The 25509-nt window shown below is 44.0% G+C and overlaps 1 protein-coding gene across 4 annotated transcripts in view; it reads right to left on the reverse strand.

Moving 5' to 3' along the window:
• Positions 1–13921, reverse strand: part of GRAMD4 (GRAM domain containing 4) — a 75570-nt gene extending 61649 nt beyond the window's left edge. For 3 of the 4 annotated variants that reach the window (XM_051641984.1, XM_051641974.1, XM_051641964.1), the window contains exon 1: positions 13642–13920. In XM_051641984.1, coding sequence (XP_051497944.1) covers positions 13642–13670 — 29 coding nt within the window. In that variant the 5' untranslated portion in view covers positions 13671–13920. Of the gene's footprint in view, positions 1–13641 lie in introns of all 4 variants that reach the window. The other variant, XM_051641955.1, reaches the window with a different exon arrangement.
• Between the last annotated feature and the right edge of the window lie 11588 nt (positions 13922–25509).

The following is a 25509-nucleotide window of genomic DNA, read 5'->3' on the forward strand; positions in this document are numbered from 1 at the left end:
TAACTGCAAAGCTTTCATTTCATGGGTTGATTTTAACATGCTTTGGACAGCAAATATAAGTGTAAATCTTTGTTATTGAACTCAATTCTTCCAAGAAGCACATGTAGACGGGGCATCTCCCCCACACTCTTTCCCAATTACCTCTGTACGTAGCAGCAACTGCTGTTAAAAAAGCCAATTTTGGTGATACCTCTCACTGCTCTAAGAGGGCAGAAGATGGACACCAGCCAAGCCCAGGAAAAGGCTGCAATATGCGTTTAGCAGTTGTTACTGGTTAAACAGACAACTGGTGGAGAAGTGGAAACATGAGGCTCAGCAGAGGTTGTCCCCTCACCCCACAAGCAGTTACTTATAGATGGGGAAATGACAGTGTGGGTCTATGCTGGGAAAGGAAATAACTTCAAAAAGAATGCAAGAGCCTGAAGGTCAGACACTCACAGGGAATTACAGGGGAGGGGAAGAAGAAAAAAGATGTTACTCCAGTTAAGTTTCCCATGCATTCTCCCAAATCTCATTATTTCATGAAACTAATTTCATTTTGCAAACAACACCAAAACACTGCCACAAAAGTACTCCAGGCAGCAATGGCAACCTGCTCATCTCCAGATGCACATGGAGCAGCTCGGCTCTCTGCTTCCCGTACTTGGCACCCACAGCTGTGTGCACGACCAAAGAAGGAAAGAAGAAGGATGGAGACACCCAGCCAAAATTGCTATGAGCAATTTGAGGCTTCCTTAAAGCATGCGTCAACTTGAGGGAAACCAAATAAAAATTGCATAATTTTAAGAAAACAGAGAAATTATGCATTGCCTAAGTTTGTAAGGCAGGTAAAAAGCCTCTTCCTAACAAGTAAACCAGCCAGCTGAGGCTATCACCATAGACTAGCCCAGTTCTTACTAATTTGGCCATATTTGTAGAAAATTAGCATTTCAATAGTGCTTGTAATATCTTATTGCCTCGTAACTGCAGATGGCAAAAAAAAAAAAATACACAGGAATCAACAATTAAATTTTTGAAGCTCCTTGAAACAAATGGAACAAGATACCTTAGAGCAAGTCTTTAAATAAACCAGGGCACATCAACATACCCAGCTCACTTCCTCTGCTGAGGGGGATCCTGCTGTTGGCACCATCACTGAAGTGTAGTTACGTGCTAAGTGGCATTTCTCCCAAGAGAAGCCAGCTCCTCTCTTGATGGAGCCACATTAGTAAGATTTCCACTGTGTTCCAACATGAGACATACTGGAAACACCTAAGAGGCAGAAAAAAAATCTTTGCCAGTTTGGTTTTTTGATCTCAAATGTGGGGTAACCTATGAATCCAATGGTGTTTGCACTTAACGGATCAGCTCTTCAGTTTATTAACCAAGCCTGTACAAGCACCTTGATCTACCATACTTTCTGCATGCTCTATTTCAAAGCAAAGTATTTTCTCATGTTGAAACATCACAAATACACTGTGAAGCCTGTCAGGCTGCTAAAATGATACAAACCCAATGACAGTAAATAGCAACTTGGCACATTGCTGACCCTTCAGACTTAAAATTGATTTAAATTAGCACAAAGATATAAGGATGGAGAGCTTAGTAAAGTGGAAAAAAACATGGGAGAAGAACTAAGATTATTTCAATCATCATTTCTATCAGACCAAGCAACTTCAAAGCCAGCTACAGGATGGCATTTACATCTGCCTCTAAGACTGGGATGAGGGCCAGAATTACACATGTTGAGCTGCCGGGTTTATGCCATGATGATACTTCAGTTAGCAATGATAAAGGTCCAAAGGTCAAAGCACTTTAAGAAAATGAGCCATATACATTTAGAGTATCTTTCTGAGCAGCTGTGGTTCGGGTGAGGAAGGAAGGGGCAGGGAGCATTATTCCCTACATGTACCCACCTGCCCCACAAGACACTGTAAAGCCAGTTCAGCTGTGCCCCTTTCAAAGCTTCCTAAGCTCACACAGGAGAGATCCCCACCTTTCTTCCTGCAACAGCTCCTAAGAAATGGTTTGTTTTTCAAGTCAAAGTCAGAGAGAAGATAGTTGTGCCTCAGGGCAAAACTGAGAGGCAATGTTACCAGCTAAAGCCCAGAGACCACCCACAGACCTTCAAAAGACCTCCTGAAAACTTCCTAAGAAGTCTGGGGGAAGTAATGATAACAGAGAGCAAAACTTGACACTTCTGTCAGTCTCTTAACCAGGACTTCTTCCAGCTCTAACTTATTACAAATTACTTCATTCATATTCAAGTATTTAAATCTTGGAATTTTAAAAATTAACTATGGATTTCACTTTTCAGGAAGGATTCTAAAATTTTAATCACCAATCCAGCTCAAATACTTGTTTACACTACACAAATGTTTTAACAGATACAGTCTCTCAAAGTCATGGAAATTTGGAATTCTGGGACTTTTCGCATTAATGACAAAAGCATCCTGAAATTTGCAAGGCATGATCGAACCACCAGCTAGCACTGAACTCCCCAAAACTGTAATTGCTGATATAGTTGCCATCAATGTAACAAAACAAGAAGATTAAAAAAATTAAAAAATAAACCACACCATTATACCACATTATTCTTGAGTATTTTAGGGATTCCAAGAGGCTTCCATGTGTGCCCAAAAGCAAGCTAGAGAGCATCAAATTTCTTGAAGGGGAAAAAAAAATAAAGAAAAAAGAAACAGGTTACCTATTTAGATTTCTTTGCTGTGGGCATCTGGTGCCTTCATCCAGATGCAGGACAGAAGCAGGCCAAATGAACTTGAGAGGGGACTTGGATGACTGTAAACGGGAGTCTGTTCTAATCAAGATCTAAGTCGTGAAAGATGACATGACAAGAAACAGAGACGGGCTGGTTTTAGGGTGAAAAGAAAAGCTGCAAATACATAGTAAAGGGATAGTTCATATCCTACCAACACTCCTGCCAAACCCTTCTATTTATTGGATAGTAAAAAATCTTCAGAAACTAAACAACAGTTTTAATCAAGGACTGCTCTGAGTTTTTACTGCTGCATTCAACTTTGATGCCACATAGCATACCAGAGGTGTCAGGCCCCCAGGAGCAATATTCCCACAAGCAGACTGAAAAACATGCCCTGCTACAGCCTAGAGAAGAGAAGGCCCCAAGGAGACCATATAGTGGCCTTCCAGTACCTGAAGGGGCTATAGGAAAGCTGGGGAGGGGCTTTTCACCAGAGAGGGTAGTGATAGGACAAGGGGTAATGATTTTAAAACTGGAAGAGGGTAGGTTTAGGTTAGACATCAGGAAGAAATTCTGCACCATGAAGGCAGGTAAGATGCTGGAATAGGTTGCCCAGGGAGGCTGTGGAATCCCCCTCCCTGGAGGTGTTTAAGGTCAGGTTGGATGAGGCTTTCTGCAGCCTGGTCTAGTGTGAGGTGTCCCTGCTCACAGCAGGAAGGTTGGATCCTGGTGAACTTTAAGGTCCCTTCCAGCTTAAACCATTTTATGGTTCTATTAACTTCTTCAGAGAGGCAGCCATACAACCCCAAAGACGCAAAAGCAGGGTTTTTTTTCTGAACCGGAAGACTATTTTCTAATAATTGGAAAGGTTTCTGGGTACCCAGGAATCACAACAAACAGTAGGTTAGAAAAGTGGGTTCAGTTTCTATATAATGAGCCCTAAGACCAAGAGCTCTTTGACTAAGACCTCACATGTACAAAAAAAGTCTCTGGGTTTGGTATATAAGTTAACAAGGCTACAGAAGAAGTTGACCATTTCATACAGGCATTCCGACACAGAGAGTGTATAAGAGCCCATGGGGACAAAAGAAGCTGTCTCCCTTCAAGAATGACAGGACTACCAAAGATCACATAATTTAATACCTTTAAATAAAGGTGTTTTCTTTAGCAGACCAGGCAAGCTCTCCTTTTCACCTTGCCAGGCAGAGTGCTTTACCCTCCCCCACACCCCAGTGTGTTATGAGTATTATATTACTAGTTATGACTGCATTTTGCAAAAAACTTTTACTTTTAAGAGTTGAATCACAGAATCAAGAGTTGAACCATAGAAAAAACTCATGAATATTTACTCAAAAATAAAAATAAGTTATTTTAAATAATTAAGAAATAAAATCTGCATGCTTGTAGCTAATTGACTTGAAGAGCTGGTGTTTGGCACTTCCTCATTGGTTTGGAAACACCAACAACGCATCTGCTTCCTAAACATGGTTTCTCATCTCCCATTTCAGATAATGAGCAATATGTGGTCAGACAGTCATCCTCAGAGTCCAACCCTCCTTACCATTTCCGGTTAGTATACTTGTCTTTACCTACTTCTGACTTTTACAAGAATGCGCTATTAACTTCATAACAATTAAATCACTGAATTATATATATATTTTAAAAAAGCTCTAAAAAACACCAGTCTAATGTGACCACTGATACTTGGTTCAGCTGGAGCTTTTGAAAAGGGAGGAGAAAGTAAAAAAGCAAACTGTTGCCTTTAAAGCAAATAGACACTGGTTGTTGCTATTTTTTGTGAGTCCATGTAGTGTTTCCAAAACTCATCTAACACAATTGTTCAACATTTAAATACACAGAAGAAGTTTTTTGTGCAATGAGTGAGTTCTGCTATACTTTCATATTAGCTCTCAGATATTATAATGAACTTTAAGCCAGCTGAGAAGAAAGCCACCTCCAGGGTACAATAAACAGATGTAGTTTACTTCAGACAATAAGGAATACAAACTGCATAGAAAGATTTTCCATGATTTAACAAAGACAACAAATTGTCACTAACAGTAGTCTAATGAGTCATAGACAACAGCTAAATACTTAAAGCTTATCTCTAAAGAAAAAATATTTATGCTATTTCAAAGCATTAATAACAGATTAGAACATGAGTTTGGAATCAACTTCATGGTGTCCAACCAGGAGAGCTGTATGAATCCAAGTAAAATCCAAAGTGGACACAGCACACATCCAGGCTCACATTCCACCAGAAAAACAAGACTGAGAATGGTTATCATTCTTTCTCATTCAAAAAGCTGTCCCTGCTCTGCTTTAATGGAGGACTCCAAGGGCCAGAGAGCTTCACCAGGCAAATTCCAACTGCTAAGCAAAGTAAGGTCCATGTTCCTCCTCTAAAATATTCCAAGAAATGGTATTTGTGCCCCACTTGTTTTTCATACTTGTTGTAGAGGGATAAGTGACCCAGTATTAGAGGAAATGATTGTTGGCAGACCCTCAAACTGGGGAAAGGTTGCTGCTAGAAGAAACATGAAAGAAGCCGAAGTAACTTTAGAAAGAGTATATTTGCAATAAAAATTTCCTCATGCAGTTTTCTGGGGAATCATCTCACTTTGACTGGTTACTCCCATAACTGAAAGTAAAACCAGGATCTGTTGAATGTACATACATTCATCAGTTCCATAAGCAACTCTGGTGGGGAGGGAAGGCAAAATCCTTCAAAATAGGCCCAGTCCTTTTTACAAGCATCAAACGTTTTATATTCATACCATTTCTCTGAAACTAATGGAAGAGACCACAGTCCTCATTTCTGCAGTGTTTTGCAAGCTCTTGATGTTAGCTTTAATTACTCCAAGTATCCAGGAAGCTCTTACAGCTGAAGAAAATGTCGGGAGCACAGCACTGTGTAGCACCCGATAGTTCTCTCAAAGGACCAGTGTGCCCAGCCAGATACTACATGACTTACTGGGATGGACATTCCTCACTGCATGATCCCAGGTGATCCCACAGAACACTATATACAGAAGGTGATCTCATAACAGTCAGCAATATCTTTGGGGTTGCTTTGTAGATTAGCCTTTAAGAGGAGCATGAAGATCTTGGATAAAAGCACTGCAGAAGTGCAAACAATGATAAAGTAAATCAAGCTGGACTAATGCCTAGAAGTGGTTTAATGCTTTGAAAAGTTAGACTACATAAAGAACATAGTTATACAGTTTCTATGTATTCTTCTCCTCTTATACTCCGTCCAATGACACGATCCTTGCAAGCTGATACAAGACTTACTAGTCTACGGAGATGGTTTTTACTATTATCTGATGACCAGAGTCCAAAGTCACCCTACTATTAGTCATACGACAATGTTTTGGATGTTTTGCTGCTCTCGGGTCTGACACTTCACAGCTACCTTTGCCCCAAACAGGGCGGAAGCTGCTGAGAACTGAACCTCTTGGACACACGCAGCAATAGGAAGCAGCCAGGATCTTCAAGGATGGTACATGCAGGCACCTCCCTTGGCACTACTCTGTCTCACAAGGGAAAAGGTGAACATGAGGGAAGAAGAAAGCCCCAAACTGAAAAGTGAGTTCAGAGACAGGATCCCAGACTACACAACATCTTGCAGCTTGATTTTGAATCAGGGGAGCTAAAGTTGTGCTTATCAAGGAGCTGTGTAAGTTATAGGAGCAACTCACTGAAGGTACACAGCATTTCATGTTTGGGTGATGAACATGCTATTTTTTTTCCCCCCACAAGTACCTTGTTGCAATAGTTGAGCATCTTACAAAATGTTCAGAGCCCAGGCTACTGGTTCCTTCACCCCCAGAACAGGGTTATAGGTATTTTCAGGCTCATCTCCTCTCTACTGCTCAGACCTCTAAGGCAGTAGGCATGCCACCCTCTCCAGCAAACACAGAAATCGTAAACTCACCCCGTTTCTGGCAGCACGTGATCCCTGGAACAAACCCTAATACTGATAGGGGTCACACGACTACAGAAGTGTCTGGGAAAACAGCTTGTGTCAAAAGCACACAATTATATGGCTCCCTAGACTCCGATCTGGAATAAATTACAGTAAAATACAGTGTTTAGACACTCATATCAGTCCTAACATAACTGGAAAGGACCCTGAAGCTGCACCCCTGTGCCTGTGGCACTCCTTAAATACTGCTGACAGTTACAAATCCACACACTTCTCTGTAGCCCTGCTACATTTTGCCAGGAATTAAAACATGCTGTTAACCTTGAAAAGTGCAGCAAGTTATTTTAAAATGCAGTTACTGTGCACACCTGGGAATGCAGAGATGAGATCCAGAGAGAGGGGAAGAAAAACATGAAAACCGTTTCCTGAACATAGATGGAATGTGAAACCTCAGGTAATAAAACCCATGGTGAGAGGCTGGAGGACTTTTTTTTTTAAAAGAGACTCTAGAGCTAAAACTCTTTTAAGAACTTTTTTATATATATATATATATATATATATATATATATATATACACACACACATTTCTAACTTGAAGAAGCCCTTTTCAAAATTTAAGCTAATGATGAATTGGTTGGTTTCAAAACCAGTGTATTTGAAGTGTTATGTATATAAGTAACCTGACACCTGAAATAAATGTTGAAGAAACAACTAGCTTTTGCAACATGGTAAAAAATGCCAGGCATTAGTAATGCCAGCTACTAATACCAACTGCTGGCAGTTCTATCGCCAGCTCTGATAAGACAGGTTTAGCAGTTGGAAACTAATTGGACAGAGTCTCTAACTGCATGTATCAGGCCAGCATGGAGTGCATGGTTTTGTTCTCTTTAATTAAGGTAAGTATAGATCTCTCGTGTCATGTGGTTACTTTCAGGAGAGTATTCTGGAAACTTAAAATGCGTCTATTAACCATTGTATTTGAACACAGAAAAGGTGAGAATCTGCTAACCACTCTTCCCACATAATTTACCATCTTATTTAAGAACCTTAAAAAAAAACATTTTAACACACTACACACTCCTGGATACACAGCAGAGGATACTCAATGGTCAAGAAATGAGTGTCCCCTCCCTATGGAGTTTGATGAGAATCCGAAGGATAAAGTGGTATTTCATGCTTTATGCCTTTTTTCTTGTTCTCTCCCTCCCATCCATGATCAGTAGCAGAATCAGCATTACACTAACACTTTTCTTCTGCACCTGAAGTGTTGACCTAAAAATGAGAACCCTGTTTACAAATTCTGTATTTAACACCAACTACAAAGTTACCATACAGGCATAAGAAAGAGCTGTGGCAGAATAAGGATGCATCAGACCTTCAGTCGGTTCTGTTTACAGACAGACCGTCACCTTCAAGAACATCACAAGGAAAATACAGTAATGTACAAAGTGCCCATGGAGCTGGCAGGCCAGCCCTGACAGAGTACAACGCAGCATAGGATGGTGGCTGGAGAGCCAGAGCAGCCCACAGCAAGGATGTGTCCCCACAAACATAAGCAAGCATCCCCTCAAAGCTGAAATGAGCTGTTTCAGACAGCAGTCCATACGACCACACACCAAGAAACACACACAGCCCTGTGACTCAGCATCTAATGATTATACTTATTAGGCACGTGTAGCCAGCAAACCTAGTCATAAATCCCTTAATAACAGGTCAGAGTTGTCAAAGTCTGCATTGATGGGATCAGGAAAATGCTGAAGTGTTTGGGTTTTTTTTAACAGGGAACATCAGCTCCCATGGAAGAGCAAAAGCACTCAAGAGAAGCCCCATCAGTGACTTCAGAGCACCAAAGCGACCTCTCAGACCTGCACGCCAAAAAACCATGCTCAAAATTTACTTAAAAAGTTTCTTGGTTTTAAAGCTTACTGGGAAATGTGAAGCCACAGCTGGACTACTGTGTCCAGTTCTTGGGACCCCAGTACAGGAGAGACCTGGATGTTCTGGAGAGAGTCCAATGAAGGGCCACAAAGGAACTAGAGCATCTCTCCTATGGGGAAAGGCTGAGAGTTGGGACTGTTCAGCCTGTAGAAGAGAAGGCTCAGGGGTATCTCATCTATGTATAAAAACACCTGAAAGGAGGGTGCAAAAAGGACAGACCCAGGCTCTTTCCAGTGGTGTCCAGTGACAGGACCAGAGGCAATGGGAAAAAAAATGAAGAATAGGAGGTTCCCTCTGAACATCAGGAAACACCTTTGCACTGTGAGGCTGACATAGCACTGACACAGGTTGCCCAGAGAGGTTGTGGAGTCCCCATCCTTGGAAATGTTCGAAAGCTGTCTGGCCATGGGCCTGGGCAACCTGCTTTAGATGACCCTGCTTGAGCAGGGAGTTGGATCAGATGACTTCCAAAGGTCCCTTCCAAACTCAGCCACTCTGTAATTTTGTGAAATAAAAAGACTACTTCTCTTCAGTCACTGATGAGACACCCAGAACAAGTTTTATGGTAGAGACAGATGCATTCCTGTTAACACGTTTATTTAGAACAAGTGACATGTTCCTCACAGACCACCACAAAGAACTTGCTGCATTAACTCAGAATTTGTAAGAAGCTGCAACTAAATGGAATTTCAGATTCTATTAAGATGCAGACATAGCTTTTTAACTAAAAGAGACCATTTTAAGTATACTCAAGGCATGTTTAAAAAATACTGCCCAAGACTTTTTTCCTCATTAACACAAGCAAGTATTAAACACATATGGTGACCCAAGATGTACATAGAAAGGATTTTTCAAACACAACTGAACATATTGGAAATCTTTGCCTTCCACTACTCTCAGAAGCAAAATCCACATCTTCAATCATTTAAGCACCTCTGAAGATCTGGTCTTTCAAGTCATGACATTAAATTTACTGCTACTAGAGCATGCACCAGAAGAAAGGACTGTGTGTTAAAGAGAGGAGGAGAAAACCAACAAGAGCGCTCCTAACCACAAATGCAGTACTTCTGGTTTGCATCAGATAACTGCTCTTTCAGTTTAGTTAAGACAAGAAGATTCACGGTGCAAAAGAAACCGTACTACTAAGGTGGAAAAAAAACAAACATCCAGAACTTAACTCTCTGTGAAGACTGCAGAGCCTGTTAATATTTACGAAGTCTGAAACGGCTTCAAAGACTCCTGACTTCATTTTCTTATGTCATAACAAAAAGCAGAGCTACCTCATTAAATTTTAAGGTGGATTTACCACTAAACTATAACTGTTTTAATAAATTCTGACCTTGCAGGAAAAGGCTCAACTTCTTTATTTTGTGCATGTGTCCCATATCAATGACAATGACCACAAGATGAAAAGCAAAAACTTGTATTTGTTCAGAAACTTGAAACATCAAAACACGCAAACCCTGGAAGCATCCAACATTATGACGCAAAAGCTACGTCTGACAGCTGCACTTCTGTTCACAGATTATTTCATGGATTATCCTGCCACTGTGCAAGGCCAGGGCAGTAAGCAGAAAGAAAATTTCTTTTGGAAGACCATGCTTAAGCACTTACTGAGAAAAGCTTTCCCTCTAATCAAACCCAGTGAAATAAAAACAACATAATAGAAGAAGTCACCTCTCCTCCTAGCATGGATGCTGCCATGCAGATATTACTTAGCTGAGAAAAATCTGTGTGGGAAAGAAAAGGAAACAGCACTACAGGATAAAGCCTGAAAATTGTCTACTTTATTTTACTGTGAAATGGTTGGGTTTGGACAAGAGAGCTTTGAGTTTGGGATGGCAGAGTCTTCTGCACCTAATACTGGAGTATTTTGGTAATAGCCAGGGCTCTGGGGAATTCAAAGGCAGAATCCATCTAAGCCTTACTTGCAGTAAGGAGAGGGAGGAAGAGACTGGGACAAGGTCTTGAATAACTACATAGCTTTAACCCAAAAAACTCATCAAGGTACATGTTGCCCTTGGCTCAAGCATTCCTGAATAGCATTTATTTTCCAAACTTGTAAGAAAAAAAAACCCATTAGCAAACGTCATCTACTGCTCCTTAAAAGATACCATAAAACTGTTAATGTGACCACATGTTACACAAAACATAGTCTAATATATTCAAGAATCCCCATGGATTTGATGGTGACTGAGTCAAAAAACAAAGCATGACTTCCCAGCAGACAAAATCAGGTGAAATTGAGTCTTTGTTAATTTTCCAATAGATCAGTCATCAGATCTAGGGGGGTTAAACAGTTAATGCTCTTCTTTAGCTTTGAAATCTCTGTATTAAGAAGTGAATACTTAATTATCAGAACAATGCTGAAGACATATATGTAGTAATCGCATGTGTCATATGTATCCACAGACAATATTCATAACCCAGAAGTAAAACTGAACTTTAACAGAGCACTAATCACTTCTAAGACACTGCAGAAGCTCCCTTACCAAAATAAAATATTAAAGTTGTGGGTTTTTTTTTCTTTTTCCCAGGTTTCAAACAACATTGAATCTCTTTGGCATCCAATATTCCCTCAGCCATCCACTTTTATAATGAACTTCAGTTCCTACAAGCTTTGAACATCACATGCAGGGAGGATGAGAAGGGATAAGGCCAGAGAATTGCATCTACACTGGCTACCTGCTGTAAATCACCATGAATTAGTTTTCAGCCAGGTGAACAGGAAGCCTGCCTGTCAGTCCCCTACTTTTCCCTCCTCAATCAGGATCTCCCTGCTGCCAGTCCCTCCAAAGCTGGGTTCCACCAAAGAGCAGAGCCAGGACAAGCTTTTCCCAGCTGCTGCCCTTAATTCCCCCCTCCCCCACAAGCAATGACGTCAGGTCACTAGGCCACAGCGATGCTGGCAAGACGGGCAGGGGGCCAGAAGGGAGGTCAAAGCTGCAGTGATGCCTTCACCCAGAGCAGAAGCTGTACCATGCCAAGGAGCAGCACACGTACATCCAAGCAGCAGCAGCCTCCCCTGCGCCACTCAACAATCAATCCCTGACCCAGGACATGCTGAGCAGACCAGGTCTCACTAGTGCCACAGTTCAAAGAGAAAAATACTCAAACCTATTAGTCTGAAACTTTAGCTCAGGTTAGTCCCACCTGCCACCAGTCAAAACCATCTCCAAGAGCTTACCAGCAGAGCTGGAAACATGGCATGGCTCACCTTCAATTCAGTCTGGCATCTCAGCCCCAAACCACCTATATTATGGCACAGGGATGAGCCAAACATGCTTGTGGCCACCACATGAAAAACAGTGAAACATAACTCAGCCTTTCAGGGATTTTTCTGCACAATTTGGTATCATAACATCATCAATTAATATTGTATTTTGTCAGTTTCATTGTTACCAGTTTAAAAGTCAGCTTCAGAAGAACACAGGCTGGGACTAAAAAAAGCCCTCCCTTTTTTAATAACTAGATATGGCATTTGATAACTAGATGTGACTTTAAAAATAAAATAAATTGTTTAAGACAGCTCATACCTCCAATTCTGAAGAACCAAACTATTTACCATGTTAAAAACTAAGGCAGGATACTTTTAGATAACGCAGAGCACAGGCACCTGTGATCCTCACTTTATTAAATACTTCCCCTCCCCACCCACCTCTCAACCACCTCTGGAAATGCAAGACTCAAAAACATGTCCATCATTCATTCCACATTCACACAAGCACATCTATTCCATCTAAAATTCCACAGCTGCAGTAACAAAGCATGACATGAAAACATGACGACAAGCTGTTATTTTCCCCTCTTTGCCCCAACACCTGTTTAAGTCCAGTGATGACCCCCAGAAGCACACAGGAGGCCCACAAAACACATGCATGCCTATCGGACCTTTTCTGAAGGAGTCCAGGTTGACAGCTTGGTCTGTAAAACAGCCATTTACCTGGCACCACAGCTCTGCCATCCTCTGGTTCTCCTTGAAAGTAAGCTCTCCAGCAGCATGTCTCTGCTCCTACTCCCTCAACACTGCTGTGCCCCACTACTCCACATCCAGATGTGTCCAGACACTGCCTGCTTTGAGAGATCGGTACTTTGCTGGCTCCTACTTAATATGAATATGTGGCCAGTCCCTAATTCAGCCAGGCTCAGCTAAAAGCACAGGAAGCAAGCCTCACAACAAAAACAACGTTCCCAGGGCTTACTTCCAAATCGGATGCCACCCAAATGCCACCCCAGCTGGGCGTCAGGAGGAGGCAGACAAGGGCGATGCAGCTCGCACTCCTCCCGCCTCGCCAAAGGAGATCCCTGCAAGCAGCTGTAGGGAACACTACCACGAGCAAAGCCAGCTGCACGGCAGCGCTGAGAGGCGCAGGGACAGCGTCCCAGCACCCACAACACAGTCCCCGTCACAAGAGCACCCGGGGAGACCAGCTAGGACGAGCTGCCTTCGCACACCGGGATGTGACCTCTACCAGTTCACCCCACACGGGCTGTGTTTACTACAGCCGGTGCCTCCCGGCCCCGCCTTCCACCTGGGCGATGGGCGGCGATGCACACCTGTCCCCGCGGCCCAGGACGACGACACCGCGCCGGGGGGTCTGGGGAGGGCAGCAGAGCCGCTTTCCGCCCCGGCAGGAGGGGCGGGGGCCGCCGGACACCCCCGGCGCCCAGGAGAGCGCCTTCGCGTCTCTCGCAAACGGATGAAGAAGGCCCAGAATGGCTGAGGCACCGGCCGAGCTCCCCGGTGGCTCCCCCAGCCTTCCCCCGGTCCGGCCCCCTCCCCTCCCAGCCCCGGGAAAGCCGAACAAAAGGCTACGCAGGGAATGGGGGCAATAACACCCCCCGGATGTCTTCGTCCCGGGGGTCGGCGGGAGGCACCGGGGAGGACGCGTCTGTCCCCCAGACCGCGGGGACCCCGGGGGGGTCGGCGCCGCGTTGGGGGCGGAAAGACTCGGACAGAAGGAAAAAAATAACAAAAAGTTGCTATTATTATTATTATTATTATTATTATTATTATTATTATTATTACTTCCTCCCCCACCCCTCCGCCCCAGAGGCGGCCCGGCGGGGCACTCACCCTGCTCGTAAATCGGAGCAAACTCTCATTCACGCTCCCCGCGCTGCCCAGGCCGCCGGAGCCAGGCGACGCCCCGAGAGCCGCCGGGCGCTGGGCCGGGCCGGGCCGGGCCGGGCCGGGCGCCGCCGGGGCCGGGCGCGCCCGCTCAGCCCCGGACAAAGCGCGGCGCCCCTGCCCGCCGCGGGCGAAGGCGGCAGCCGGTACCGTCCGCCGGCTCCCAGGCCGTGCCGAGCGCCCTGCGCAGCCGCTGCCGCCGCAGCGCCAGAGCCGCTCCCGGGGCCGCGCAGCGCGGCCGCCCCGCCCCCGGCCGCCCCGCGGCGGGAGCCCGCAGAGGCGGGGGCGGGCGGGGCCGGCGGGCCGGCCTCTGGGCGGTCTCTGGGCGGGCGGCGCGGCCCGGCCCGGCCCGCAGGAGCGCGGCGGCGCAGAGCGAGGAGCCGGGGTGTCCGCAGGCGGCTCCCGCGCCCCTGGGCAGCGGCGGGGGCGGGTCTCCCGCGGAGCGCCCGGCGCGGCATCCGCAGGGTTTGCGCGGAGCGGCGACCGGCCGTGCCCCAGCCCCGCTGCCGCGCCCGGCCTGCACCTGCCCTGCGGCGCGGCGGCCCCTGGAGCTGGCCCGCGGGGGAGTCCGGACGCCCAGCAGGCAAGATCCTCCGTTCTGTGCCGGCCGTTCACGGTGCAGCCTGCGCTGCTCTATGCGTTGCACACCAGAGCCGCCCGCAGCGGGGATTGCGCTGAGTATGCTGTTTGTTGTACCGCCTGGGCCGTAATATATGCCGCAATATACGGGTGGCAGGAGCGTGCATTGTGGCCGGGTCCTGAGCCCGGCAGGATCGGGGCTTCGCTGTGCTCCGGAGTGCACCTGTGCTTTGCTGCAGTCGTTAGGAATCGCACCGCCAGAGCTCGTCGCGCTCCGGTTAACCGGGGTCTGCAGGCGAAGCCGCTGTCCGAGCCCGGGCAAAACGGCGGCGGGGCTGGGAACTGCGTCCCGGGTCGGGGCTGCGTCCCGGGCTGAGGCAGCGGCCGCGGCGGGTGCGCTGTGCTGGCCGCTGCCTCCCCGCACACACGCTGAGGAAACCAAGCCCGCAGAGCAGGGTCGTTCCTGTGCATTGACACCTCTGTGTCACAGGATGTATGTTTGTTAATTATTTAGTAAACATATGGGGCTGTACGGCGTTGCTCATGCACCGTTTTTTGTTTCTGGCGCTGCTTGTTAACCCTCATCTTTTTCATAGTTCAAGAAATACAGGGAGCGTATATAAGAAACCCTTTTATTTCTCATTCCTTTCATGTCCCATCTTCTGGGTTTGGAGGTGCAGGGACTGCCTGACTTCCTGGCTCCTGTGCATCGCAAGCAGTGTTACACAATTTTGCCATAGATTTGTCCACCTCAGCATGTGCCTCTAGCGCCGGAGGGATGAGCCGTGGTTTAGCTTTGTGGCCTCCTCCGGGGAGCCCATGGAGGGGGTGGTGTGGGCTCTGCTGCTTTTCTCCAGCAGATTTGCCCCTTGGCACTCTGGTGACCCACGGCACATCCTGCACTCGCCAGCGTCCTCATGTTTCACGTCATCTCGTGCCCTTTGCATGCTCGCCTGGTAACTCTTATTTTGTGCCATTAAAAATTTATGAATCAAAAGCTGGGGGAGTGGAGCTATGTGGAGGCTGAGTCAGATTGTGGAAAAGGAAAATCAAGCAAGAGTGTGCAATTGCATATCACGTTTACAAACACAGTTTCATTCATCTCCCCATGTTGCTCCTGTTACTACTAATAAAGCTCTGGTTTCTCAGACTGGTGCTACCCTGGGAGCACTGTTTTATCTTCCTGGGGTTTTTACTCAGTAGCCTCCATGGTATTTTTCTTAGATTGTATTATTTTCCTGATTATGTTTTTATTATTTTGAGCACATGCTAATAACAGAAAGGGTCTGATAATATACTTCCCACGCCTTCCTCTTTGTTCCTATTATTCAATCTGCAAAGAAGTGACAGTTTAGATACCATACTTAGTAAGTACCACTGACTATTGGTAAGAATTCCTACTTATTAAAAAAAAAAAAAAAGCCTTTTCTTTGAGTGCACACCCTTGTTTCCTTCCTCTTGCATTCCTCATCCTGCTAACGATACCCAACTCCATCACTGTAATTTTGGAGCTGTGGGAAATCTAGCTTTGTCTACTGAGGTGTTCCTACAGAAGCCTCTGTACACAAAGGGAGCCAGAGAGCAAGGTCTGCTTCAGGCATAATGGTGTCTGGGGTTTTCTTCCCTGGCTGGGAGGTATAACTGTGGAGTGTGTAGTAATTAAATTAATCCAACATTCGTAGAGAAGAAGGAGAAAGAACAATTGTATTGGAAAAAATTTTACTCTTTTTTTTTAAGTTTAGAGGTAAGATCTAAGTGGTGATTTCAATGACCTTCATTATTTCTTTTTTAGGTAAAAGGCAGCAACCTAGTACAGTGGTAGCATTTGTCTTCTCCTGGCTTCAGCTTTTGTTCTCCTTGGGTTTAGCCTGTCACTCACTTCCCCGGGCTCATCTGTCTCTTGGGGCAGCAGCTTCTTGCCTGTGACTCTCAGAAGTGCTGTAGTGGCAGGTGATTTTTTTATCTAACTACCTATTTCACATCTTCTCTGCTGTGCAAGGTCTTTCTTTATTCTTATCACCCTCTGTGTCTGTCTTCTCTGTGTCTTATTTATGCTTCAGTATTTCTGTCTTGCCAGACATTGAGCTGGTTTCTTTACATCCCCTGCTTTCTCTCTGCTTTTTGTCCGCTCACACCTCTTCTCTCATTTTGGTTCCCTTTCATATATCCTCTCCTTCTTTCATCTTTTTATTTCTTTTCTTTAGTCCCAGTTTTTATTCCCTGTTATCCTGTCTCCTTTCTTTTAAAGGGACCACTTCTTTTTAATGGGACCACTTATTTTTAACATCTTTATCAACAGTATTGTTGCGAAGACAGAGTACACCCGCAGTAGGTTTGCAGAGGACACCAATCTGGGAGGGAATGTGGATCTGCCTGAGGGTAGGGAGGTTCTACAGAGAAACTCAGACAGACTAGATGAATGTGCCAAGGTCACTTGCATGAAGTTCAACAAGGTCAAGTGCCGGGTCCTGCACTTGGGCAACAACCCCAGGCAACACTACAGGCTTGGGTAAGAGTGGCTGGAAAGCTGTCTGGCAGAAAAGGACCTGGGGGTTCTGATTAGTAGGTGGCTGAATATACGAGCCAGCAGTGTGCCCAGGTGGCCAAGAAGGCCAATGGCATCCTGGCCTGTATTAGAAATAGTGTGGCCAGTAGGACCAGGGAGGTGATTGTCCCCCTGTACTCAGCACTGGTGAGGCCACACCTGGAGTGTTGTGTCCAGTTTTGGGCACCTCAAAACAAGAAAGACATTGAAGTGCTGGAGCAAGTCCAAAGAAGGGCAATGAAGCTGGTGAAGGACCTTGAGAACAAGTCTCATGAGGAGCAGCTGAGGGAACTGGGAGTATTTGGTCTGAAGAAAGGAGGCTGAGGGGAGACCTCATTGCCCTCTACAGCTACCTGAAAGGATGTTGTAAAGACGTAGGTGCTGGTCCTTTCTCACAATCAACTGGTGATAGAACAAGAGGAAATGTCCTCAAGCACCTTGGGAGGTTTAGACCAGATATTAGGAAGAACTTTTTCACTGAAGGGGTTGTCAGACATTGGAACTTGCTGCCCAGGGGGGTGGTTGAGTCACCATCCCTGGATGTATTTAAAAGTCATCTAGATGTGCTGCTTGGGAATATGGCTTAGTGCTGTATGTGGTAGAGTAGGGTTAATGGTTGGACTTGATGATCTTAAAGGCCTTTTCCAACCTAAGTGATTCTATGATTCTGACAACTCACTTCAAATCACTGCCTTATTCTGCCTTCCTTCTGACATTTTTTTTTTCTCCACGTTGTTCCTTTGGTAATTATTCTCCTCCATCCTTTCTCCTGACTTAAATTTACTTACATCTTATACGTGTAGATATCTCTGCTCTACTCCAGATGTTCCATTCTTCCACTGAAACAAAGAAATTACTCATGCTGATAGTCTGATCCTGTTGCATCCCTTTCTCAGAACCTGGCATATGCTGCTCCTGCCCATCCTCAGGCAGGTGTATTGGGTAAACTGAAAAATTAAGTATGTGGGAAATGTTCCTAAATTAAGAAGTGGACTTGGGAAGGCGAGAGCTTGTTCAGGCTGATCCAAAATAAGACCCCACAAAATCCTTTTCTTTTTTTTCCCAGTTGTTTTGTTGTATACATTTGGTAGCTGCTTTTGTGCAACTATTGGGCAGCTCAAAGCTGAGCTCTGCCACTGAAAAGGGCTCTGTGTGGGGCAAGGCTGGGATCTTGCCTTGTCGGCTTTGCATTTTTCCTACAGCCAGAGAGAGAGAGAGTTGTGACTGTAGGATTATATGCATTAGGTGGGAGATGGAAGAATAGATGCATAACCCAAAAATGCTATGTTAACCATAGGAGGTGGGGCTGGAGTTGTTTAATAACATTTCCCCTTGACTATCACTGACTACAAACAGCAGCATTGGTGGATCAAGGGCAAATGTTAGATTTTGTTATTTAAATAAGACTCTTAGTTAAAAAAAAAAAACTCATTTAATAATTAAACTATTTTTTTTTTTGGCCTTTCCAAAAGCCTGCTTCTAATTGGCTGGAATTAAAACAACTCCATCCCACGGATTCCACCTCCACTTTCTGGCAGCTTACCTGACTCATAAGAAGAGTGGGGGATTTTATATGCCACCTACATCAACTCAACGTTTTCCTTTGTGGTGAGAGCTAATCACCAACCTTGTCATATTATTTCACTGACCTTCTTGAATATACGGTCTGCTGGGGGGGATTGTTTGTCTTTCAAACCAACCTTTAAACTGGAGGCTTTTTCTGAATTTGATGAAAATACAGAGGTGGTCCATTTCAATAAGGTTTTCTGTGTTATTTATTAAAACCTGATGTTTACCCCAGGACTAGAGAAGACAGAGTTTCCATTTGAGGTGACTCATCTCTAACATGAGATGTGCCTTCTGGAGAGTTGAGATGCATCGGCTGTAGGTAGAGGACCATCTCTCAGGTGATCATTGTAGGAGTTATGTGCCGAGAAGGAAGCTGTGGGGTTGTAGCCACAATGGTCAAGGATTTAAGAGGGCAAACTTTTGTCAGCAAACACAATGTTTATATTAGACCAACAGAGAGAGTCGGGAGAAACGAAGATGCTTTTGGGCACATAACCTGCGTGACTCTGTATCTTGTGAAAAGAGAGATTGTATGTAGTAACTGATCTTTGTCAAGCAGAAAATACTACACAAAAGAAGACAGGAAGATAAGAATGAGAACTAAATGCTGAGGTGGCAATACAATAAATGTTGTTTGTGCAGGAGGCAATGGAAGAAGAGGTAAGAGGGAATTGCATGTGCACCTCCAGGAAGGTTAGTGGGAGTTACAAAGAGGACATGAGTTACCCTGAAAAGTGAGAGGAAGCTTGAGCAGAAAAATGGGTGATATTTTTGCAGAAGAAATTCTTGAAATGAGGTAGAGGAAGGGCAGGAAGGAAGGAAAAGCTGAGACACTCCGGAGCTCAGCAGTTAAAGAGAAATCTTAGTGCGAGGGAGGGCCAGGGAAAGAATTTGATTAGAGTCTTCTCATTTCTCTGTCACAAGGGCAGGCAGAATCAAGGAATGGGAAAGAAAGGAGAAAATCAAATTAACTGAAGTGAACTGTTGACAAATGTGGATGAAGGAAGGGTAAGGAAGCTGCTGCCATCTTGACAGAAAGGGAGAAGTCCTCTTTGGGTCCTCTGTGAGACCTGGAAAATTACTAGTAAATGGGGTGCTGTAAAATAGGAGGCAGAGAGCATCCTGTCAGGAATGAGCTGTCTGCCATACCCAATATAACTATGGCTTATTTCTATTCTTGATGTGTATAAGGTTTAAAATGCATTGCAGATACAGCAGCTCTGCCCTGAAGATATTGATGCTGCAGCTGTCTCACCCTTTCTGCCACAACCTCCTCTTTCTCTCATGCCAGAATTAATCTCACATTCTCTTCTCTCCTTCACTGTGGTTCCTCAGCCCAGCTCCGATCATCTTTCTTCTTGATTGTGCCTGCCTGATAACTGGGGCACAACTCAAGATAAGGACTCAGGAGTCACCTGCAAAGATGTGCACTTGAAGCAGAGGCACTAATGAGCTCTGCAGAGAGTGAGTGCTGAGGCACCAGCAGGGACAGAGGTGACCACCAGCAAAGGGTGACCACTTCATCTGACAGAGAAACAGGTTGGGAGACCATAGCACTGGGGAAACTAAAGGTGTGGAAGCCTCAGGAGGAAAGTGAGTGTGGGAGGATGGAGCCACAGATTGTTAAAAATAACAGTATGGTACAGATAGTGTGGCAGTCCACTGACATTTTAAACTTGCTGCCTTTGAAAACCCTTCTGTGTTTTGAAAAGTAAGTCTTACATTTAATTCTTCTAATTGCTGCTGACCAGCCAGGATGTCTGGCATTTTGGGGCTGTCATTTTGTCTGGCAACCCCCATTTTCTTTACTGCTGGTCTAGTGGTTGTAACCAAGTCTTCAGCATAGAGCTCTCTGCACCCCTGCCTGATGTAAATATTGATGTATCCCTCATTATGCTTTGATTTCTCTCAAAGGAAGATGGCCTTTTTAAACTTGTTTCAGTATAGTGACTAGCACACTAAGTCCATGTGATAATGATGCTGTCACGAATTAGAGATAAAATTAAAACAGCATTCACAGGTAATTTGTGTATTGGGGAAATTAAGCATGGGCTACCCTGGCCTGAAAAGCATTTTTTTCAATGTTTCTGGAGAACTGCAAGCTTTTCAACCATGTGGCTTTTAAAAGTAATGTGTAGTCTGTACAAATATTACATGTTGGACAGGACCAAGTGACAGCAAACCTGCTGGGACTTTGAATCTCCTGGCATTTGTAATGGGAGTGAGAAAATGAAAAAAGGAACAATAAAGAAAAGAATAAAGGAAAGAGAACTGCACAGGGAAGGACCTCTGTGCATTTTGATAACAATTCTTCAGTAGCACAGCAACATAAAACAAAAAAGACATTGTCTGGTTAAAGTAGAGCAGTTACTTGCTATTGCTGGAGCCATAGCCTAGAGTTTTTTTAATTATTTATATTTTTTTTTAATAATCAGATTTTGTCTTTGAACTATGGAAGGTATGGGCTGCCTCAGCTTTCTCCTCTTCTGTGTTGCTCTTCTCCCACTTCCAAGTAAGGATCTAAGTGACTTTCCTTCTTCTCATCTCCAGCATAAATTTATCCGTAAACATTTAAAAAAGGCTTATTGTCAGTTACTGTGCCAGAGTTTACTTCTACCTTCAATAACTCTTGTTTCCCTAGTGCTCACTGGGGTCTCTTTCTGGAGAGCAGCTCCCCTCTTCGGTGGAGCTTTGTTGTGCTGTCCCAGCCATGCTTTTCTCTGACAGGCTCTCCATTTTCCTGCTTCATACAGAAGATGACCTCTAACGCTCAGAGGACTCTCAGCCTTTGGTAATGTGATCTAGCAGCTGCAGCAGAGAAAGGTGTCAGCAGTCCTGGATCATATTCCTGATCCAGTTATTGGATGTGAGATCTGGGGAAGGACATTTATCTTTGTTTCCCTGCAGGCTGCAGTAATAGTCACGCACCTCCATCTTACAGTAAAATTGCTATCACCATGTCAAATGAATTATTAATACACACATTACAATATTTTCAGTATCCTGTAGCAATGAAACTGACTCAATGCCACTTGCCCTTTAAGCTTGTGGCATGGTGTGTGGTCCTTCTGGATGTACCTGTGCAGTACCCACCGCTCCCATGTTTTCACTCCATCTTCCCAGGCATCCATGCTTTACAGCTGTGATAAAGCAGTTTTCACATATTCCTGACTTTTTCATTATTTACATGCTTTCTACTATTTTAAAAAATAATTTTCAGGACTTGCTAAAATGTGAGTCGTGTAACTGGGAAATGGTCATTGAAGTCAGAGACTCTTGCTTAAAGGGAACGTCGGTCATGATTGATTACAGCTGTACACACCATGCCCTGGCCTGGCTCTTTCTCCCCGTGTATGGGGAGAGTTGGTGATATTGCTCAGGTCTGTTAAGCATACGTGCATCAGACTCATGTACCTTGTATTAAGAGTTTTTTAATGTTTTACTGGGTTTTTTTCACCCATGCCGTTAAGGATGTGTGGTAATACTTACGTTGTGATGTACTCATCACATCACTCTTTAAAGCCTTAATGACCTGAGTCTGATCTTCAGTCTAATTTGGGAACATTTCTACTTCTGCATGGTTTTTTATCCATATGTATTATTTCCAGTCAATGTTGTATGGCCAGAGTAAAGATTTTGGAGTATCATCCCTGCTTTTGTTTCTTTTTGCTACACATATTATCTGTAGCACTGGAGAAGCTCACAGAAGCCTACTGGAACCTGGGGATGGGGCGTGTGGGAGGAAGAGGTACCACATGTGTCTGTTAATTCCCACATAACTCTTGCCTTGACTCAGAAGCAGCTCACATCTCCTGTGGCTGCCTCTTCTCTGTCTTCCACCCACTCTCCCCTTATGGTCTGCGGTGTTGGGCTGTAGCTTCTGTCATATTTTTGGCCATGGCTGAATTAGCCCATTTTTAATTGCTGCCTTTTTCAGCACCAATGAAAATAGTCAAGGATTTTGACAATTCTCTGTTGCTCCATAAAATCCATAAAAATAGTTTGCTTAAATGCCATAGTAGTTCTTTAGGCTTATTATTACTAGTTGAGAGACCATGGCTCTGTTGTAGAAAGAGTTATTTAGATATAGATATTATGGTCTTCTGCTGTTCCAGAAAAATCGAAATTCTGAGGTCAAAGATCAAGTCATTTTCATTTTTTAAATGGCACAGAGCAATTTATTTTGAATCTGCACTTTTTATATTCAATAGCATAGGGCATCATAGAATAAGTAAAGCACCTTTCTGATGTGGAATGGGTCGTTAGTATGACAGACCCCAGTCACCTATAATTTTTGTTCTCACACCCATCTCCAACAGTCTGTACTTCCCAAATCACTAAGAAGATAATGTAGAGCTTGTGATGCTGCCAGTTAGCTGAGCTGCTGTGATGTCTTGCTTGGCTCTTCTGCCCAGCAGGATGGCTCCAGGTCAGTTGGAGATCTCTGCCTGTACGCTGTTAGCAGGCTCTGACCTCTCCCTGACTTGCTGAGGTAATCTAAGGACAGAGGCTAAACCCTGCACCAGGACAGAGTTGCTGCTGACAGGTTGAACCACAGTGGGTCTAGTTGAGTTGATGTAGGATATGAAGGGAACAGAAGCCTGTTGCTTGACAGGATTCGTGGCAGAAGCAGCAAATCCTAATGACTGAAACTTGGAAAGGAAGCTTGAGCTGAAGTTTGTGTTGTGTTAAGGTTTTGACTTACTGATAAAACCCCAGGAAGGGAGTGAGCCTGATGGTGTTCTCTGTTTGACTGTGTTAGTACTGAGAGCTTTCCGATGACAGCTGTTATACTACAGGTTTCTCTTAAACCTGAGGACCCTGTGGGAAAGCTGACTGGAGTGTAATTATAGCAGATGCTGGTACTGGGTGTACTCTTGTGATGTGTAATGGGTATTGACCTATAGAAAACATATTTTTTACTTTTTGCATTTATTAGATCCTGTTGGTCAAGTGTGTAGATCAGAGATATTCCAGAGCAGGTAAATAATGAATGCTCTTAGAAAGAGCAGATAAAAGTCATGCTAAGGCTTTTTTAAGTACTCCTGTTACTTATTCACAGTAACAAAACCTTGATAAAATGTGGAGCCTGATTTTTATAAAGTACTGAGCCTTCTGGATTCCAGTGGAAATCAATGTTGGCTGTTGGTGCTAAACACCTCTAAAAATTGTATTTGTGGTTTCAGACTCAGGTTAAACCCCCACTGACTTCAGGCACTCCTTTAATCAAAATAAAGAGAGCAGTATTTAGTCTCCTGACAGTCGTTCTTCTTGGTTGCTTTGTCTGACTCATGGGTAGGAAAGAAAAGAAGAGAAAAGTAAATATTATTGTAGGGAGTATCCTGTACTGAACTCCCAGCAATGTGCTAACACAAGCAATCATAGGGATCAGTCAAAATGCTGGGATTCCAGTGTATCTTAGTCCTCTGTTCTGCTTGTATTTCTTCTAAAGAAATCTAAAGATCACTTTGAACATATTCTATGTGTCAGGCATTGAGTTTGTAGCATTTCTTTCCATTCTAAGGAGGAGGGGGCATCTTCAGTTTTAGCATACTATCATGGTCTAGTACTCAAGCATTAATCTCTTCACTAGAAAAATTGCATGTGTTTATACAAGGGTAAAAGTTAGCTATTTAAATTATAACATTACAGGAGCAATCATATAAAATGCAACAGAGCTTGTGGGATTGGGGATGGGGCCTTACTATTGATATTGGATTATCTGTGAGGCGACTTGGCGTCACAAAACTGATCTCTGCATTCCTCCACCATTGGAAGAAATCAGGCATTTCAGTCTCATTGACCTTATTCTAGGAAATTCTCCTCCTAATTACTTAAAGCAAATATTACCTCATCATCACATGCTAGACAACATACCAAAAGAAAAATTCTTTCCAGTCCAAAACATGACTATCGGTTTTTGCACATGAGGCAGCATCACCCATGTCTCACCATGACACATTGTGTTTCTAGTCTTGTTTACTACCTAAGGCAGAGCTTGCTACCAAATAGCCATAAAACACCTGTTTGTTTTCTCATCTATTACAATTTAATAGAACCTGTTGGATGAAACAAATTATGTTTAATAACTTCCAGGTAGATGGCTGTATATTCTCAAATAGAGGGATTTGCAGTTTGCAGAAATACACTGTTCCAACAACTGTCATTTGCTGACATCTGGTAATTTGTAAACTGTTTTTACCAGATCTGCTGTCTCTGCTTTTGCAAACATTTCAGAGCAGATGAAGCCATTATAAAGCCTTTTGGTAAAAACATTCCCTAATTTGTTACCTTTCTTTGTATTTCAGAGAGAGTAAAACAAAAAGCAGCAGCAAATTTCACTTTATGTTTCTAAGTTAAGTTTTCTTTATTTTATACAGCAAGAAAAACTGAAGAAAGGGACAGTAATTGGACAGAACCAACAGGACATTCCCATTTAAGGGGCAGAATAAACAGCAAGTGCCCATTGGTTCCGTTTTACTCAGGATTAAAGTAGATCATCAAAAGATTATCAAATAGCAGACTACAGAATTTCCATAAGATGAGAGCTTGAGTTTTTTCTTACAAATGTTTAATTTTTCACCAAACCCTCCTAAGAACAAAGTGCTGATTCTAGAAATGTAACTTTTACAGTTGATGAGGAAGTTTCAGCAAGGGAGCAGCCCAGTGGGTATTGAGATTTGCAGTGGATGCCACAGAGCTCATCACATCCTTTTAATAGGAAAAAGAAGGAAAAAATCCAAGTGCGGTTTCTACCCCGATGTGAGGAGTGGTCCAAAAGGCCAGCTAATAGTTCACCTGTGGTCACCCACAAAGCAACACTGGCACCAGTTCTGCTCCTACAGGTTCAGTAGTGAGGCAAAAATGAACAACACTGCCGCGGGAGCTCCATGCCTGTCCCTCTCTCCCTCAGTGTATCCAGCCTGGGAAAAACAGGGAAAGCATCAGGCTTCTTGTGGGATTTCTCAGCAGGGCTTCTCTCCTATCTCAGATCTAAGAGACTGCAGTGATTTGTATCTTTGAATATGTTTTCAGTTCATTTTCCTTTTAACGATGCTGAAGAAAGGGATGTCAACACAAAGGAATATGCATCTATCACTCTGCACCGCTCTGGTTTCTAG

The sequence above is a fragment of the Apus apus genome, chromosome 1 (assembly GCF_020740795.1).
Source record: "Apus apus isolate bApuApu2 chromosome 1, bApuApu2.pri.cur, whole genome shotgun sequence".
Taxonomy (NCBI): Eukaryota; Metazoa; Chordata; class Aves; order Apodiformes; family Apodidae; genus Apus; species Apus apus.